Source organism: Furipterus horrens, unplaced genomic scaffold (assembly GCF_987537825.1).
Source record: "Furipterus horrens unplaced genomic scaffold, mFurHor1.1.pri manual_scaffold_5, whole genome shotgun sequence".
Lineage (NCBI taxonomy): Eukaryota > Metazoa > Chordata > Mammalia > Chiroptera > Furipteridae > Furipterus > Furipterus horrens.
This window is the reverse complement of record NW_028327175.1, coordinates 139,335,257-139,356,165: the sequence shown is the minus strand read 5'-3', so window position 1 is coordinate 139,356,165 and position 20,909 is coordinate 139,335,257. Positions and strand designations below refer to the sequence as shown.

The 20,909-nt window shown below is 35.7% G+C and overlaps 1 protein-coding gene across 4 annotated transcripts in view; it reads right to left on the bottom strand.

The window, feature by feature from the left end:
- The window catches only part of CPEB3 (cytoplasmic polyadenylation element binding protein 3), a 155,976-nt gene that overhangs the window by 109,354 nt on the left and 25,713 nt on the right, over positions 1-20,909 (bottom strand). For 3 of the 4 annotated variants that reach the window (XM_090277972.1, XM_090277970.1, XM_090277973.1), the window contains 2 exons: positions 8,205-8,364; positions 371-427 (listed from right to left, as the gene is read on the bottom strand). In XM_090277972.1, coding sequence (XP_090134098.1) covers positions 371-427; positions 8,205-8,364 — 217 coding nt within the window. The remainder of the gene's footprint in view (positions 1-370; positions 428-8,204; positions 8,365-20,909) is intronic. The other variant, XM_090277971.1, reaches the window with a different exon arrangement.

Sequence of the window (20,909 nt, the reverse complement as noted above, 5' to 3'; positions counted from 1 at the left end):
TTTGGGCTCTGCCATTGTAACCCAAAAGTAGCCACAGATAATCCATAAATGAATGGGCATGGCTGTGTTTCAATAAAGCTCTTTACAAAAACAGGCAGTGGGGCCGATTTGGCTTACAGGGTCTGTCAGCCCCTGGGGTACAGCAGCCGTTCTCAAAGTTTAGCCTCCATCAGAACCACCTATAGGACTTGTCCCAAATGATCCTGATGCTGCTGGTCCAGGGACCACACTTGGAGAACCACTGTTATAAAATAATGGTCCACATTGCACTCACTGAAAGGTTGAAATATAATAAACAATTTATAAAGTGAAAATAACATGCTGTAAACTTGTATGCTAGTTTTATAGAATATTTCACATGAAGACTTACTGTTAAGTGCCATAATATTATCTGTTCCTGGATGGTGAAAATTTATTCCCATGCGTCCTAAAAAATAAAATAATTTCATTTAAGCACAAAGAAAATTAATGCTTAATATAATTGTTTCAAACACATTGTAAAATATGAAGATTACAAAAAGCTTAAACAAATTAATCTATAATAAACAATGCTACAAAAGCCACAGCAATTACAACAGTTTTTAAATCAAGTCATAAAATATACAAATGATAAATCTTAAAATAAAGCCAAAGTCTCAATGACAACAAATAAACAGAACAAAACAAAACAAAAAAGAAGCTTCCATTATAATTGTCCGAAATTTTAATGCATCTCCCACATTCTGATTTCAACATGCCAACTCCCTGGATTAAGCATTTTATTTAATCCACCATTTATAGTACCCTTCAAATTCAAGCAGCAAGATAATGAATTCAACAAATATATAAACTTAAAGCTTAGAGGGAATAAAAAGATAAAGGTACCAGAGTGACTCAAAAATGCAACAATTATCAGAATGGCAACTGGAAGATGATAAAATTTATATAATGGACTGGGAAACAAAGACTGGCCTAAAAATTGAGAGTTCTTATTGCTGCCCCTAACACTAACTAGTTAGTAGATGACCTTATCGTAGTGACAGGGGTTGCAAACTTCTGCCCACACTGGCTGGCTGTGTTTGTACACCTCCTCTGAGCTAAGAATTATGTTTACCTTTTTAAAGGGTTGTAAAAATAAAAAGTAAAAAACAAATACTAATGTGCAACAGACACCATGTGGCCCACAGGACTAAAATATTTATTTTCTGGCCCTTTACAAAGTTTGTCAACCTCTGGTCTATAAGATAACGAGAATAAATCAGATGTTTGAACTAATAGCCTTCAGGGTTCAAAGTAGAAGATGAAGACATTTGGTTTGCTTTTTCATTCATTATTTAGAAAAAGGAGGTGGATGTATTAATAGAAAAACAAAACAGAGAGTATATATGGGAAGAGTGTACTTCTTTCTTAAATTTCCTTTACGAACTCCTGCAACAAAATCATTATTGAAACAATGCTTTTATGTAAAGCTAGTATCTACAGACTTGGCTTTGGAAGGTTTTCATGTCCAATTATGTCAGGAGTTACCACAAAATTCTCAGAAAAATGTTAATTTTAGGTCACTGCCATTGTTTAGATAAATGTCAACAATACTGGTGGGGGAGGGGGAGGGAGAGTGATGCAGAGAAAGCTGGTGATAAGAAGTAACAAATACGGTGTTACATAGAATTGCAAAGGTCAGTCATCACTTGGTTTGCTAAAAAGCAGAAACATAATTCTGTTGGCCTCTTTTACAATAGATCTCTGGATCCATATCATCAATAAAAGATATTATAAGAAACTCTGGGTCAATGGCAGAGCCACCAGAACTAATTATTTACGTATAATCTAATTTTCCCCAACTAAATGCAAATTCTTTTTAGTAAAAGCACTTATGGCTTCTTTAAGCTACTTTCTTTACCTCTTCAAAAATTAATGTTTAGATTATAAAGTACAATACATTTTATTGGACAAAAATTAGACAACTCAGAAAAATGAAGAAAACAAGATCACCAATGAAAGCCAAGCCCTGTTAACATTTTGATTTATAATTTTCCAGTTTAGGGAGTGTACATATACAAAGGTTTCTTTTCTAAAACTGGAAGTTTTTTAATAATTTTATTTTTTATTTAATATATTGTATGCTTTAAGTCTTACAGTTATTATGAGATTTTGGAGAACAGAAAATATATATAACAGCAAAAGAAAAACTGATTCCAAATTCAGATGAGGCCATTTTTTTCCTTTCTTTTGTCCAGCAAATACTACTGTTTAATCAGCTGTGAAAATAGAATCAAGTGTGTGACATCTGGTGATTTTTGTTAATGCAGTCTGTTGCTGCCAGCATGACATTTTGTCACCTGTCCATGGTCTGCTATTTTTAAATTGTTCTTGTCAGCTAGCTATCTTTTAAGTATGGTGCAAAATATAAGGTTTCCAAAACTGGAAGGTATGCCTGGTTTTAGTGAGTTAAATGATGCTGTGGAAATCTGAGACTGTGTCCCACTTTCCCCACTGCACAGGGTCTGATAAGTGGGGGTGAGAGAGGATGGAGAGTCTGGAGAACAGGGTCCCCTATGGTTATTCAGACTGTAAAAATCACAGTCTCATAAGCTCAATTCACATTCATATTTAAGAAGCCAGTTATAAAAAAACTAACTCTACTGTTATTCAGTTTCAGAGTCCAACTAAACCCAAAGTTTTATATGTCCAAAATAAAAATTAGAATTTTTACTATTTCATACTTAATTATGAAAGTCATCTCTTCACTTCTGCAATGTTATGTAATAGGGAACAAATACTGTATCTTCCTTTAATCATCCCCATTTGCTCTAAAAAGTCAAGTCTTGCAAGAGACCTTCCCAGAATAGAATGTAAGTGCCATGTTCTAGAAAAGGCTGTAAGACAAAACAAATATTCTACTAGATTCTGTTTTACACCACTTTATAAAATTGAAGATACATTTCTTCAAAAAAAAAGTATCCACAAGATGTAATAATATGATATGTAAGAATACAATAAAATGATGTCTTAAATCCCTTTCAAGGAAAAATGATAGAAGTTTGGTAATACAATATTCTAAGTATGTTCCAAAGAACCAAGAATGAAAAGCTGTGAGCTTAGACCTGAGGTCAAATCCTAGTTTCTTTGCATACCAGTAGTGGATAATTTTTAGCATGTTATCAATTCCCTTGTGCCTATGATGTTTTCTCATTTCAGGCTATACTCTGGAACAATTAAGTCAGAATTTCTGAAGGTAGTACACATGATTAAAGTACCTATAGTCTCTTTCTTTTAAAACTCTCATGTGGGGAAAAAAATTTTAAAACCTCTCAGGTCATTACACTGCTATACTGAAAGGGTCATTGGGCAACTTAACGGGCGGTACCTATAAAAAATATTACTCATCTTCTATCTACTGCCCTCCCTCTTGTATGACAATAGAACAAGAACAGTCACTTCTAACTCAGAACATGTGCCCTAAAAGTCTATGGAATCTACTTTTATACAAGACAAACTGATGAGAGCTGAAGGAAGACAATACAAACATAGAACTGGAGTAACAATTCAGTAAGTGAAGAGGCAGTATATTTTTCTGAACAAACTAAATGTAACTAAAGTGCAGTTTTTCTAAAACAAGAGAACCCCAACATTCCACCAAAAGGGCCAATTTTGTGAAAGGCTATATACCATTAAATTTAAACTATAATGAATAAATAAAAATGCCTCTGTAATACCAAAGGAGTGGCATCTATTCCTTCCAAATTTCTGTCAATCTAAATGTTTTAAAGCACTATTATCAGAAGATAGCTATTTCCCCCAAATTTGAAAAGCAAATCCTTCAAGATCAGTTCTCAATTGACACCTGCTCTTTTCATTTTTCAAATTTCAGTTTCATGAATGATGAAAAGATGAGAAAATTCAAATATATAAAAAAAATGTTTCATCAGGCACTACCCCCAAGCGGTCAGCCAGGGCTACTCTTCTGTTGTAAAAGGGAGACTATGTGGGATAAGATAAAAGGTGACTTCCCCCACCACCACCCCCAAGATGTGTGCTCTGTTGTGTTACACCAGCCAGAGGATGAGTCCTTGCTTCTGAATGTCACCTACAGTACCCAATGCACTGTGGTTGATATTTCCCTATTCATCTCTCTCATTGCTTTAGCTTCTTTGAATATTAATCCTAAGAGAGGGTACAGCTAATCAAACCTAATGACCCTGGGTTTTCAGAGGGGTTCCCCAGTGGCTAGATGAACTCTCATTGTGCATGAGTAGCAGGTCAGCAGATGACAGACTACTGTAAGGAGGGGATAGGGATGAACATTTTCCCTATCACTTATCTCCAGTGCCAGAAATCCCCTTAGTCCTCACAATTATGATGAGAGCTTAATATCCCTTCAGTCCACTAGAAAAGAGGGCAGAGAACAATTCCTCCCACCTAGGCCTAACTCATACCTCTTACCAACCCAAGGATTTTTGTACTTAGAAAAGAAGTAAGGAACAGTTTTCATTAGTTCATCACCCATCTCAAAACTCTCCTCTTTTCTTAGAGGCATTATCTCAAATGAATAGGGAAATCCATACATAAGATTTTGTAAAAGACAAGAGGTAATTATCAAAATGTTATTCTGTTAAAACCAAGAACTATAATTTGAGAACTTTAAGAAGTCAAAAATTAGTCTAATTTTTATTTAAATAAGGGTTCTGTGATCTGATCAACACTGCAGAAGACATTCCTCAGCGTGCTATGAAGAAAGCCCAATTAGACTGTTTTCTATGTTACTTTACATTTTTATCACGGGGGAGGAGGTAGAGGGCCTATTAAAATTTTTCTACAAACATCTTCAATGTTGACTTAGTATTACAAATATGTAATTGGAAAACTGTTGAAACTCTATACTAAAACAGAAATCTTACTACTTCCTCAACTTCCTATTCTGTCATTTCTCCCACTAAACCTTTCTTCCCTCTGAATCAAGAAACGGCTTAACAAAGGGATTTCTTATTGAAGGCATTTCTAAGACAAAATATTACTTTGAACATATTTTCACAATGTTCACTTTAAGTACATCATTAGGGGTACTTTATTTTTCATGAATGTAACACCCTTTTTATTATACCTTCTTTACATCATTCAGATATGCAATTTTGGAAAGCCAACATAGCTTAGAAAGACTATTTTCCTTTCTCCTTTAGGTGGTTTTTGATAAAGATAATCACTACTTATCTATGGCGAATACAAAATTTTGACAACTTGCATTTGAAAGCTTTTAACATTTAGCTGCAGTCCAGCCAGAAGAAAATGTTGTAGGGATATTAAGATTTAATTTATTACCCAGGGCAGGCAGTAGGCATACCACTGCCACAGCTAGCAAAACAAGTGCAGATAACATTTGAACAGTGCCTTGTGTCAGGAACTTTTATCTGACTCTATGGAGTAGGTGCTTTATTTTGATGATGAGGACACTAGACATTAAAAAGGCTAATTTATTTAGATCGATAGCTAACTAACTAGAGGCAGAGCCAAAATCCAAACACAGGTTTGAGTGACTGCAAAGTCAGAATGGCTGAGTTGAAAATTTCATCTCCTCCACAGAGAATATAAAGGGTCTGGAAGAATGTTAATAAAAATAAAAATATTCGTTATCTCTACGTAGTAAGTCTCAGGTGATTTTTTTTTCACTTTCCTTTTTGTCTTTTTATGTACTACTTGAATTGCTTACAATGAGAAAGAATGTATTGTTTTCTAAGTCAAATTGAACTCCCAAAGAAAGCTCCAGAACAAACAAGCATATAAAAAACCAATGACTCTATAACTTGAGTTTTGAGACCCTCAAAATAGTGTTCCCATGTTCAAGTGGGAGAAAAGGACCCTAAGATAGGAGGACAAACAGAATGGAGTAGAGGAAGTGTTTCTAGACAGACTCACACAGAAACCACACGGTAGGTCTTCTGCCTATCAAGTTTCTCTTAAGGCTCAATTCACCTAGATGTTAACATCTTTTTATTTTTAATCAACTAGATGTTTATATCTTTTGACCCAGAAACCCTCTCTATGAATTTTCCTTAAGAAAAAGCTATGTGCAAGAACTTGTCCATGGCAGTATTACCTACAATGGAGAAAAAAGCTAGAAACAACCTAAGAGTCCAAAGTTAAGGCCTATCAATAAATTATAAAGACCAGATAAAAACATGGGTAATGTTTATTATGTGGGAAATAGAAAAATAAAGAATACACCATCACAATGTTTCTTTTATTTTAATTACCTTTTTGTTATTATAATTTACTCCTTTCCTAAAGTTAAAAGTTACTTAAAATCTTCCCTCTAAAACACTAGCATCATAATTATGTTATTAGTAGTAATAAGGATCAAACACATGATGCCATAAATCAGATCTAAAAGTCTCCTAGATGGAAACAGGAAGCAGGAAGCCCAAATACTCTAACCAGCGGACAATTACATGATGATGTAATTGAACACGGGAAGTGGTCCTTTCATAGGAAATCAATGTGGGTGGTATGATGAACTGAGAAGTTACAACTATACTGAGGATGTAGAAAAGTACATATTAAATGCCTTCCAATTTATTAGGACATATATCTATAAGTACAGTGCAGAAAGCTTTTATAAATGAAATCTCACACTTGCAAGTATAGTGAAGGAATTTATGCAGAGGTAGTTAAGACATGCAATTTTTAAAAAAGCACAATTGGCATAAGGTGTTTACATTCCCCATAGTGAGGCACCCTCCTTACACTTTGCCAGCGCTACCTCTCAAAAGGCAGGGCACAACAGAGCCTGCTGAACCAATATCCACAAAATTGTAGAAAATTATTTTACAGACGACAATCTAAGATCCTTTTATAATCTTTTATTGCAAGAAAAAAAGAATACAGACTAAGACAAGACAGGTATGCATAAAGAACAAGGGCTAAATATTTTAGATTAAATGAGGCTTACAGCTGTTTGAGGTAGGAAAGAAAGACAAATGCAGCCTTAGAAGATATTAAAAACACAAAACAATCTGTGAATATCATTGGCTTCTTTTTTAACATCATTCTCACTTCTAAGTGAAATATGCTTTAAATTACCATGTACCTAATCTTTCAACTGAAGACAGGCATGGTAACAGTGACGAAGCACAACAATGAATAAATGAGAGATTTTTTTTTCTATTTCTGAAGGCTTTAAAAAATAGCTAGAATTTCTCAAAATCCTTTATTTTCTTTATAGTATGTTAACTGCTTTCTTTTCACTGGAAATTGAAGACTGCGGCAGAAAATTATGAGTGTGACAAGAAAAGGATGAAACGAACTTCTGGTGTGGCTTGAGGAAAGGACTCTCAGGAGTTCAGTCAGTCACGCCCTAAAAGAGCCTGGGAAGAACCTGAGGAGATGGAATTCCTCACAGCTCCGGACAGAGGACAGAAGGGTTCATACAAGATGGACATCCCTTTGGTTAACTCTGCAGTTTTCACATAGTTAGGTTCTAAACCCAAGCAGTGCATATTTCAACAGAAAATTTCCATTACAGTATTTAAAAATACCATTAGGGCCCCTAAAACATCCTATAACTCATTAAAAAAAAAAAAATCTGTAATTACGAGCATAACATCAGCTTCTATCCTGAATTTACATGGGCTATAAAAATAGGAGTTCTAATATTGCTGACGTTGGGCCTTTCTGACTTAGGTTTAACCGAAAACATTTATACACTTTAAGACATTTTCCTTGTGTTTTAATCTTAGGAGAATACAAAAATGTTGCTGGCTGCTCTTAAGTTTGTGTGGTGTTACTTCCTATATTAGGAAATTGACTATATTTTAATAAAATGAAACCCTTTTCTATGAAGTTTTCTGAACTAGTCTTTGGAGACTGGTTTACTAAATCTCATATTTCCTTGCAGTATACTTGGACTTAAATGAATTATCCAGCTTCAGCTATGGATTCCAAATGCACAAAGCCCAGAAAATTTGGCTTCTGGTGTCATGCTCGAACTGCGACCTCAGCTGCCCAACACATGCTTCTGCCAGACGTTATGAGTAAAGCAATCAACCTTGAAAATCATAGGTAGCTGAACCCAGGTTTTAAAAAAATCAACTTTAAATACATTCCACAATGCTTTACAGAAGCAAACAAAAACAAACAAAAAACAACAAAACAAAAAAAAAAATCACAATTATTAAAAAGCTGATTTTTGTTTAAAACACCAAGCAAGGAATGGACACATGAATATTCCTAACCTGCAAAATGATTCCTCCACATTATATCAGCGAAACTCATTGGTGGGCCACTGGGAGGGTAGTGTTTACCTTTCAGAGGCTCATGATCAGTCCTTATCATATCCATTAAGGAGTTCTCCAACGAGTGCAAGTTAAAAGTGTCATAGGGCCTACTCCGGTCCTGAAAATAAAAACACAGAACAAGATAATACATAAAATTACTTCATAAAATCAATACCATATCATTTGCTTCTTGCCATGTATCCATAACATGAATCAAAGTTCCAAATAATTCTAATAACACACAGGCATCCTTTTCATTAAGAGTAATGAGTTATTTCAGAATGAAACTGCACTTACATGAATGCTGAAATTTAAAAAAAAAAAAAAAAAAGACTTGGCAACATTAAGTTTAATACAAGTTTCCATTATTCATTAAATTGCATCCTTTCATGTATATGTCCCACTACTTCAGACTGACTTTCTCTGAAGTGAACTAAAAAAGAAAATTTAAAAGTTAAGAGTCAAGTGAATTGGCTTTGTCCTCCAGCCGTCATCCACTGCCTCCATTGTCAAATGAAGATTTTATTCAAATGAATAAATTTCTTTTTTTTTCTGGAGGGAGAATATGTTTAAAAACTATTAGTCTACAAACAGAATTACTTTCCTAAAAAACCAAAAGGTGCCTGCAGTTTCAATGTAATTCAACCGGATACTTAACATTTATTACTGATAAGGTCCATATATTAGGTATACATTTTAAAAATTACAGTATCTTCAAATACTAAAATTACCTTTTGAAAAGCATTCACATGAAAAAACTTTAACCCAATGTAGTTTTCATGAGGTTAGAGTAAAAAAGATTTTGCAAATAAAAAGCTAATGCAAACTAAGAAAAAAAAAATTGTTCTGCCACATTTCACTCAAGCACATGGGAGACCATCACTTAAAACATTATTTTTATTAGTCTGAGCCTAAAAGGAAGTGCAGCTCATGGCCTAACTTATTACTATAGTATAGATTTAGTTTGTTTTTGTTTAAGAATAACAAAACATACACCTGAACAATGACTCAAATCAAACTCCAGCAATGAGAAATTGTTTTTAGGATCTTGAACAGTTTATCCAGCCTTACAAAAATGATCACTTATCCTCTCCTATGAACAATGGGATAACAAAATGACTCAATAATCCAATAGGTAAAAACCTCAGCTACAATGCCCATTTTATTGGTTAAGTCTTAAACTCTTGGAAAGCTGTTTTCTTCTGGTTTCAGGAAAGCATAGCTGTATACCTTCCAGGAAAACTGAAAGGCAGGCAACATTTCCTCAGCAATGAGCATTCAAAACAAACAAACAAACAAACAAACAACAACAAAAAAACCCACACAATTTAGAGGATTATTGAATGAATGAACGCAGTACATATGCATGCAAGTCCAAGAAGAGCCCTGAACTAAGAACCAGGAGGTAAGAGAGCCAGAACAACTATAATCAATTGGGGGCTTTGGGTACATCACGGTACACTCCTCCAGTCTGCGCCTGAAATTCCTCCTTTTATACAAACGGGAGGATTGAGCTAGATAATGTCTAATATCCCTGATAACCCTATATATTTTTTTTTTAACTTATAGATGAGGAGTAGGTATGGAGAGCACAGATTTTATAAACTTTAATGCACAAGTCGAGGCCCACTTCCCTACTAGGTCCTGGTAGTTCAGAAATAATGCTGTAGCCTAATCCCTGTTTGCAGGTAACCAGGCGAGAGAGAGACATAATTAATTAAAATAAGAGTATGACCGGTGTTTTGACAGAGGAACGTACGCAGTCCAGTGGAAACTAAATCACATCTATTTGTTTAAGAACATGTATTTGGCCCTGGCTGGTGTGGCTCAGTGGACTGGGTGCTGGCCTGCAAACCAAAGGGTCGCCAGTTTGATTCCCAGTCAGGGCACATGCCTGGGTTGTGGGCAGGTCCCCAGTTGGGGGCACATGAGAGGCAACCACACAATGGTGTTTCTCTCCCTTTCTTTCTCCCTCCCTTTGCCTCTCTCTCAAAATAAATAAAATCTTAAAAAAGAAAAAGAAAAAAAGAACATATGTTTGGGTATGTGTGTATTATAATTTTTTTTTTAACTCACAATATAAAGTCCTAGGTGTCTTCATATGGATGTGCCATGTGATCAGGTATAAGGCTTGTCTTAAATTCTCAATGGCCTTAGTATTCTCATTAGTAAAAATGGGATCTTACACCTGTGAGAATTAGGTTGAAATTACTTAAGTATTGGTTTTACTCACAATTTGTTGGCAAAAGAGCAAATATTCAACATTTCTTAGGTTACTGAAGCACCCACACCCCATTTTATTTTTCTTTTTAACATTCATCAGTTGTCTGTCTCTACTGTTGGATAAGAAAGAGACATAGAATATTTTCTTTGGTTTTCCATTTTGCACTGTATATAATTTAAGAAAGTCCTTTCCTTTACCTTTAAGGTCTTCCTGGAGATTATTTGTTTTGCTTTGGGTTCAAGTTATCAGTGGAACTCTAATTACTTAAAGAGTAAAGCTGAATTTCCATAAACACAGGCTTATCTTTCTCTAGAAGAGGTATCATATTGTTTGCCCAAAGAAAAAGCCAGAGGTAAAAAAGTATGCTGATGAAGAGGCAAAATGACAACCTATTTATGACACTGACAATTCTACATTTTGTTATTCCATTGTTCAATCCTTCTATCATACATAGGCACGCTTCTAACACAGCAGATGTGGAAATGTTTAAAGAGAGCTGGCAGACAAAGTGAAGGGACTATAAGAAATGGCTGTCTGAAAGCAAATGAGAATCTTTCCAGTCAAGACAGTTTCTTTTTTTCATTTAATTCTTCATATAAACTTCAAGGTAGATAACAACATACTCATTTTATACATGAGGGAGATATGGTTCAGAGACGATTCAAGCCTAGATCTGACCTCAAAACTAATACCTAAGGAGTATAAAAATCTGTCCAAAGAAGTTAATCCAATCTCTATGGCATAGCAAATGAAGGCTCTACAGGAGCACTACATTGCATTTAATCACCGTTGAAAGGATCTTCCTGGTAAGGTGGTAGTGAGTTCCTGTCAGATGATAATATCAGATATTAGATGATTACCTGTCAGGAAAATTAGAGGGGATGTCTGGAGGGGGTTCATGTATCTGAAGTGGTTCTCAAACCTGTCAAAGACTGTCAAAATCACATGTAAAACAGTCTAAATGTAGGTTCCTAGTCTCCAGCTAAAACCCACTTAATCATAATTTTAAAACAAATAAATAAATGTCCCAGGTGACTGGCTAGATTTGAGAGCCACTAGACTGGATGATTCTTCAAGTTAAGCCTTTGAACTCATGAATCTGATCTGTAAAATGGGGCAGTAAAATAAGGGAATGGTCTAAGACAGCACCAGGAAACAAACAAGCCCAGCCACTTGGCCAAAAGCAGCGTTATAGTCTTCCAAATCGATTGTGGATTAGAGAAACAATTGGTGGTCTGGTTTTTAAAAGCACAAGCTCTGAAATCAGACATTTGATTTTCACATTTTGTCTCTGCCACATGCTGGTATGTCACTCTGAACAAATTTTTATGCCTTGATTATCTTCATCTACAAAATGGGGATGATAATAATTCTCTCTTTATGGTTGTTTTCAGTACTAAATGAAAGAATGTACAACATAGCATTTGTATGGTGCTGGTGACTGAAACATTAGGGATAATACAAAGTGATTTCTGTGAAGCCACGTTAGAGTACTGGGACACAGATTAAAAACCTAGAGGTTCACGGATGCTAACCTGACAAGGTTCACTAGTGCTCCACAGATGAAAACATGACATGTGAAATGCATGACAGAATTTGCAGAGGCTTCCTAATTGTACAAACTTCAGTGCTGAGAGACTTATTTTCTCACTAAAATTAATTCTATCTATGCCTCATCAGTTTATATCTGCTGCATCCTTTTTGTTTTACAAGCAGTAAACATTGCTGAAATAACTGATTAACCAGGAAGCCTGTAAGAAACAGAAAAAGGATAGAAAAACTAAAAAATTTGCAGTGAAATTCCACGTAAATTATGCATAGAACAAACTAACCACAACTTACCATTCAACAACAAACGTCACAAGTGACAACTAAACCTTTTAGTCCTTTTTCATAAATTTTGTTTCTGATATAGGGAAAATAAGGAAAACATATCTTTCATTTGTTTTTAACAAGCAAACACATCAGGAAGTATTAGAACATTTATAAATAATGCATCCCATTATTGACTCTTTTTTCTCTGAATATAACCAATGACAGATGTTACTAGTTACTTGTACACAGAGGCAATCCACCCCCACTGTACAGCTCATTAGCTCTGCTTTCTTTCTTTCCCCAGCTTGACTTAATATATTAATAAATTATTCAAGTACTTAATATGTGCCTGGCACTGTTCTAAGTATGCTAAATGCATTCATTCCCTCACAACTCTATGAGGTAGGTAACTTTTATCCCCATTTTATAAATCACACTATTAAATCTCGAAGAGATTAAGAAGACTGTCCCAAGGTTACAGAGTAGTAAGCAGCTGAGCCAGGGCTCAAACCCAGTCAAATCCAGACTGTGCTCTAAAAGGCATTCATTGTACTGCCTCCCTCACTTCCTCTTACTCTGCCCTAACACCATTCATAAACATCCCCTTCAACCTAATACTGACACAATCAGAGAGCCCTCTTTGACCCCACCCTGCCACCCTTAGTTTCCCTTGGTCAATAACCCTTGTTGAACTGACAACTAATTAAACTCTAGCAGTAGCTTAATTTTTCCTCCAGCACAGGCCTAGGACTGCCTCTCCTATCAGCCTTATCCCATGCACCTGCCTTTTCCGGGGGAGAGAATTCCAGGACCCTTTCTACCCTTTCTGGCTTACCACCAGAAATTTCCTCTCCTATAGATACAAGAGGCCAAGGACATAAAAGCAGCTCTGGAACCAAGATAAAATTAATCATGGTGCCTACTGTGTGCCAAGCACTGGGTTAAACATTTTATAGACATAATCTCAATCCTTATCACAACCCTGTAGGGTAGGCATTATCTCCAATTCACAGAGGAGAAAGCTAAGGTTCACAGAGGTTATGTAACTGCGCAGACTTTAACTGTCTGTAAAGTCAGAAAGCTGGTCAGAAACCAGGATGTGAACCCAGGTCTGTCCAGTCCACTCCAGTAATGTTCCAATGCTTCTGCACTGATCAGTTGCCATGTGTGCAGAGAGCAATGGGAGTTTGGCTAGGCAGAAAGGGGCACAGACAGGATAAAAAATCAAAACGTGAATAGATGTTTGAAAGGGCTAGGAAAGGATCAGTGGGGTCGTGAAATAATATAACAAAAAACAAAAGAAGGAATTCTTGAAAGAAGGTTTTTCTGTTTATCGGATAGCTTCAACATATGTATGGATAAAACATTTCAAAGTTAAATGCATTCAACACACAAAAAAGTTTTAACCCACAAAATTAGACATTCTAAATTTCCACACTGCTGCTCTTACTTTCCTTACTAGATTACATCATTTGAGGTTATCTCTATTCCCTGTCTACATTACGAACACTAATTAAGGATAATGAATATGCTTTATCTATTTTTATATAAATATTCAATCACACCATTAATATATGAACCTATTCTTCTCCAACACACAAAGACTATTCCATGAAAAGTAAACGTCACCAGTCCTGCCACCTTGTACTCTCCTGAGACTACTATATACATCTGGCATGTATCTTTCAGATGTTTAACATATATTTCAATATATGTACCCACAGAAAATATACACTGTTCTATGCTACTATTCCATAAACATAAAAGTATACATCCTGTTCTGAAATTTGCTTTGACCAATACTGTGCTACTGAGATCAGTCTCTTTTAATATCAATATTCTTGCCTGTTCACCACCCAACCATATACACATCCCTCCTACAAGTAAATTCATGCTATGTTAAGAGAATCAAGTAATCATCCCAGTAGTGTATATTCTATAAAAATTTTTTCTGATTTTGAGATTTCTTTCCCAACCCCCAATTCTCTCAAAAGTTTCATCTAGCCCTTTAAATGCATCTCTTCTATGCTTGATCTAGGTTGGCACAATGGTTTCCTGAGCCCTTGTTTCTGTGAAGGACACCACTAACAATGAAACATAAGAACATATGAAACTTGCCAGTCTGAGTAAAAGAGGAAATACACACCCAAAAGCTCAATGTGTGATTTCAAGCACAGAATCTGCTTAAAACTATGAAGGCGCTGACCAGTGTGACTCAGTTGGTTGGGTGTCGTCCCACAAAGGGAAAGGTCACCAGTTCAATTCCTCATCAGGGCACATTGCTGGGTTGTGGGTTTGGTCCCTAGCTGGGGCAGGTATGGGAGGCAACCAATCAATGTGTCTCACTTACATTGATGTTTCTCTCCCTCTCCCTCCGTCCCCTTCTCTCTAAAAATAAATAAATAAAATCTTTTTTTTTTTAAGTACCATGAAGAACAGATAGGACATTTAATAATGTTTCTAAACCAATGAGTGCTGTTATTTGTCAGCACTCATCAAAAGCATGAGGTTCTTATATCAAACTGAACTTTCCTATAGTACTGAACAGGTTGACATACATTTGCCCTACGATTAAAACCTTTCCCAAATAAAGGAAAACCTATGTCACTAACCTGAGGGGAAGGAGAAAAAATAACTTTCAAGTGCAGATTTTCATGCCATCTTCAGTAAGTATCAAGTTCTTCAGTCAATGGTAAATTTTAACCATTCCAAATAAGACTACTATTATATGTGTAACCCTTTGGAAAACATGATTGTAGACTCCCCTTCAATGACTCAATAGCAAGCAAATGCTTCTTATATCTAACTTATGGTTGTTAGGAAGTTGAAACCTTTCTCCCTTTTCGTCCAAGGAAAAGATAATTGATAAGCACCAGCTGTGAATTTTAATTTTTTTTTTTTTTGAGAGAGAGAGAGAAATATTGATGTGAGAGAGAAACACTGGTTGCTTGCCTCCCATATATGCAATGGAGGGTTGAACCTGCAACCTAGGTATGTACCCTGACTGGGAATCAAACCCTCAACCTTTTGGTGCACAGGGCAATGCTTCAACCAACTGAGCCACTTGGCCAGGACTGAATTTTAATATTCTTTAAACTTATTGTTAAACCAAGTCTTCCATACAAGAAGTTCTCAAGAACTCTCAATATAGCCTGGAATAAGATACACAAAGAAACTACAAAATCCTCATCTTTTTCTTCTCGAAGGACAATGAATTCCAATTACTTTAATCTTTTTATCAAATTGCATTTTTTCTTGCTGTCTAAAAGCAAACTAACCTAAGATTCTTGAGAAGTTAAAAAAAAGCAAGAGGATAGTTTCACCTGCTCTGAGAGAAACTCAAAAATTAGATGAGCATGACAGTTTGAAGTACAGCCCAGCAAATTTCACCTCATCTCTTCTTGTGTTCCCTACCATCCCCAGTCTTCCTTCACAGCTCTTCTCATTGGTTTGCCATGCAGGTCAGATAAGAGGCCCAGTTCCTCAGACACAGGGAAAGACGGCTCTTGGAATCACTTTACTCACCTGAAATGACCTACATACTAAGGCCAGATCTAGCTGGGTGAATGCTGAAGGGGTCAACTGGGCAAAAAGTACAAACGCCTATTGCTACCACTTCTGACTGTGGTAAACAATTCAGAATTTAAAAGGAGGAGAGATTATACAATTTAACAGTGTGCTACGTAAAAGGCAGAAAGTGAGACCTAGGTCTGAGCCAGACAGACGTAGAAAGGATCCACAAAGGAAAAAGAGTAACTATAATGGTCAAAAGAGCAGCCTTCAAGAAACTACAAAAATTAAAGTTGCTCCTTTCCCTGGTTATTATGCATGAGACTAGCTGGCGTTACTCCAAATCACAAGGTTGTTAGCCAGCATATTATCCCCAGTAGCTTATTAGGCATTGATTTATTAGGAATGATAATGTAGGGGAAGCTTGACCCTTGCAACCAAAACCTATCTTAGAATATTATGCACAGGGACACGTTATCTCCTCATACTGTTTTCCTTTTACCTGATCGTAAATGTCAAAATCCTTCCACAACACTGACCATTTCTAGGTATAGTTGGACTCTCCTTCCCTACCCCAATAATTTAGCTCTAGTTATAACAATGACTCAATCTATTATAATTACTTCTTTACACCTCTGTCATCCTCTGTTCTATGAGAGCAGAGATGTATCTTATTTATATATATGCTCATCATCTAGCAGAAGGCCTGATACATAATAGGCAATCAGTAAATGCCTGCTTTACATATAAATGTTCCTCATGATGGTTTCATATTGCAAGATCTTCATTTGAAACAAAGAGCTGCACACCTATTAGAATGGCTAAAAAAAAATTGAAGAAGAAAGGAGGAGAAGGAGAAGGAAGAGGAGAAAGAGGAGAAGGAGAAGAAGAAAGAAAGGAAGGAAGAAAGGAAGGAAGGAAGGAAGGAAGGAAGGAAGGAAGGAAGGAAGGAAGGAAGGAAAGATAAAAGAAAGAAAGAAAGAAAGAAAAAAAGAAAGAAAGAAAGAAAGAAAGAATGAATGAAAGAAAGAAAGAAAAAGAATGAAAGAAAGAAAGAAAGAGAAAACCTCTGATATTCCAAATGCTGACTAGGACACAGAACAACCAGAAATCTCATTAACAGCTAGTGGAAATGCAAAATGATATAGCCACTTTGAAAAAACAATTTGGTAATTACTTATAAAATTAAAGATACACTGTTACAAACTAGCAATCCCACTCCTAAGTATTTATCCAAGATAAATAAAAACACATGTCCATACAAAAACCCGTACACAAATGCTTATAACACCTTTATAAAAAAAACTATTCATAATTTCCCAAACCTGAATAACACCCAAATGCCTGTAAACTGGTGAATGAATAAACAAATTGTGGTACCCCCATACAACAGATTATTCAGCAATAAAAAGAAATGAAGTACTAATATGTGCAATAACATGAATGGACATTGAAAACACTACAGACGAAAGAAGCTAGTCACAAGGAACCACATATATAATTCCAACTATATGAAATGTCCAGAATAGGCAAATTATCCAGAAAGAAAGATTAGTCATTGCCAAAAGCTAGAGGACCCAGGATAAAACTGGAGATTGACTGCTAATAGGTATGGAATTCCTTTTGGGGCAATGAAAATGTTCTAGAATTAGATAATGCTGATTGACACATAATTCTGTAAATATACTAAAAACTAGTGCATTGTATACTTTAAAAGGGTGAAAAAACTTCATGGCATGTGAATTATATCTCAATAAAGCTATTATTTTTTTAAAGATTTTATTTATTTATTTATTAGAGAGGGGGAAGAGAGGGAGAAAGAAAGGGAGAAAAGTATCGATGTGAAAGAGAAATGTCTATTGGTTGCCTTGCTTATGTGCTCCAATCAGGATCAAACACACAACCCAGGCATGTGCCCTGACCAGGAATCGAACCTGCAACCTTGTGCTTTTTGGGATGACTCCCATCTGAGCCATACCTGTCAGGGCAAAGCTTTTTTTTTTTTTTAAGCGCTTTTCTAATGTTTTAACAAGACCTATGACATTACCTGCAAATTGTCTACTTTAGTTATAGGACATAACACCTAATAACTTTCTTGAACTATGACTGAAGGAAGGCAAAGTCTTGACTCAGCCATTTCATTCAGGAGCTACAGAAGGACCCATGTAATTAAACCTAAACCAGAGAATAGGGAAGCTCAAAAGAGCTTTGCCAGTCAAATGACCAATGTCACCCATCAACACAATGTGTCTTTAATGCTCCTCTGACAGTTACAAGCAGTTATTGGCCATATTACAGTACCCACAAAAAGCATCTTATCATGTCTCCCATTGTTTCTTATGAGTTTTTAATCCCAGAGATTCCTGTTTTATAGTGATATACTGTGTTCTTGAGAGGCCAAGCTCATCCTATTTATAACCATGGCACATTTTAAGAATGATGTGCTCCAGCATCTACCTAGAAGCACTACTAGACCATAACAGATACCTATATGCATAAACACCAAAGTCTGCCCTGCCCCTGTTCATTTCAATTGTTGTTTAACTTGAATGGTTAGGTGAGGAGATACACAGCAGAACTGGCAGATTCACCAGAATCTGAGAGTGGCTGCTACGTGAAAGTTTCTGCTGTGGCCCATTATTATCCTTTATGATTCTTGTATCTAAAAATTTAGCAGCAAAACACAGCTGCTTTTATGCAAGTAGTCCTCTGGCAATGAAAGCAATAAAGCAACACTGCCAATTTGGACTAGCAGCTGCCTAGGGCTCTTTTCCCTTTCAGAAACCAACAGATAATGCCATGCCCAGTATATACACAGATTAACAGCTATGGACTATAGTCCTTCACAGTCACTCCCTGGCCATCACTGAGGAGGTCACAAATGTGCATGTGTTTACTTTTGTTTTTGGTGAGTACCAAAAACAAAATTCACTCCAAACTGATGGACTGGGACCAGAGGAAGAAGAGCACATTATTTTTTTCTGTTCCTGAACCTTTCTCTCCTAACAGAAGGAGAAGGGAAAATAAACAAATGAAAACAAACACAAAATCCCAGCATCTCAAGTTCATTATGCAATTCTGATTCCAGATGAAACCAATAATAAAAATAAATTAAGTAGCCAAACAAATATAATAGGATTGTATGGTCAAAACCCCAAGCTCTCTTAACCATTTTTAAAGCTTTATTATTTTTAAATTTGAACAGGCTTACTCCCTAACCCCCTTTGCCCAACCCATCTCTGACATAAGATAAGGCTGGTTTATAAAAACAGCTACCAATTTGCCTCTGGGGAAAGAAAAATGGATGTGTATATTGCTTTTCACAGCAAGCTTTGTAGTCATATAACCATTCGTAGCTACTAGATGGTGGATGATTAATATGTGGCAGACCTTGTGCTGAGTACTTTACTTGGATATTTTATTTAATCTTTACAACTCTCCTATGAGGTAAGTATTACCATCTCTATTTTACAGATGAGGAAACATTTTAAATTCAGTTTTTAATACAAATCAGGTGTCCTTGAAGAAGACTAACCATACACAAATTACTTATAAATCCTTAACCTTACCTTCCATTTAAATGTTACTACATTTAAAACAAACATGTTAAAGCATCTAAAATGCAAATCATCTGCATTAAAATATTTGGTATTTGAGAGGTTTAAAATTTTTACTTCAAAAGGAAGCCTGTATCATTCCAGTAATGCTACATTAAGGTACTGCACAGGTCATAAGATAAAATATAATAATTTAGACTAAGGGAAATTCAGTCTGAATCTCCAAAATGTCTGTATCACAGAGTATTTTTTAGAAAAACATCTTTCTTTATTACTTTCAAATGTTGACACTAAAAAAATTCTGCCAAGTGTGCCAAAGGCTGTTTTACTCTTTCTTCATTTATTCCACATATATTTTAGGGGAACTTTAATATGCCAGACCATTAAAGATTAAAAAGTTCCACGAGTCTCTGTCCACAAGAAGCCAGCTGTCTAGTTTATAGATAATTACTGCATAATGAGGTAAATGCAATAACAGAGCTATGTGCTTGGCATTATGGGAGCACAAATAATGGAGAAATCAAAAGGCTTCCAGAAAAGGAAGGCCAGAGGCACAGAAACTTGCATAGATGACAGGCCCAACTTTCTCAAGAAATTTGTGAGGACCCAATAAGGAATGATATTCTATCATCAACAAGTCCAACTTTATCCTAAAGACATTTATTTATTTATTTATTTATTTTATTTTATTTTATTTTTTGCAGCCTTAAGTCTTCTCTCTGGTATTCAGTTTTGAGGATCTGGAGAGAAATATTACCATTATCTGTTGAGCTAGATCTGTAAATATTCATTTTCCAGCATACTAAGGCTACAAACAATCTACTTTCCTCATATTACCTTTTATAAAGAGTACTTCACACCTCACAAAGCAGTTCTGCACACATCCCTGCTCATCTGAACCTCATTAAGGTGTTCTTTTGAGCCTTCCTTAGCAAGCCCTATCCACTTCAACATATCCTAGAACCTTTCTCCTCTTATTAAATCAACAGCAAGGCTATCAAAAACTCTTGGAATTAAATAATAGTAGAATTGATCAATATTGGCTGTGTGCCTCATCCTTTTTTAAGCACTTTACATGCTTTATCTCATTTCCTCCTCACAAAAGCCTATGGAAGAAAATACTATTATCTTACAAATGAGAAAACCGAGGCTCAAAGATACCACACAAAAAGTATCTGAGACAGGAGTCAAACCCAGGCAATTCAGAGCCTTACAACCATTGTACTCTTCTGTCTCTAGGATGGGAATCATTCCTAGTTAATAATTTTCACTTCTGTTACTATCTAACCATTATTTTTCTACTCATCCTGGTGTAGGGGTTGTGTGTGAAAGAGAGGTGTACCTTTTTATATTATTGTTTCTTATTCACTAAGCTGAATTCCCAGGAACAAGGGAAAGCAAAAACGTGAATAATTTTAAAGTGTTTTTTTTCTTAGTCTATAATAAAAAAAGATTGACAAAAAAAAAAAAACAGCTTTGTTTTTTTTTTTAATTTCAATTTGTGTTTCCCCCTATTTGGGGGAAACAGTTTACTGAAGACTTGAAGTAATAATTTGC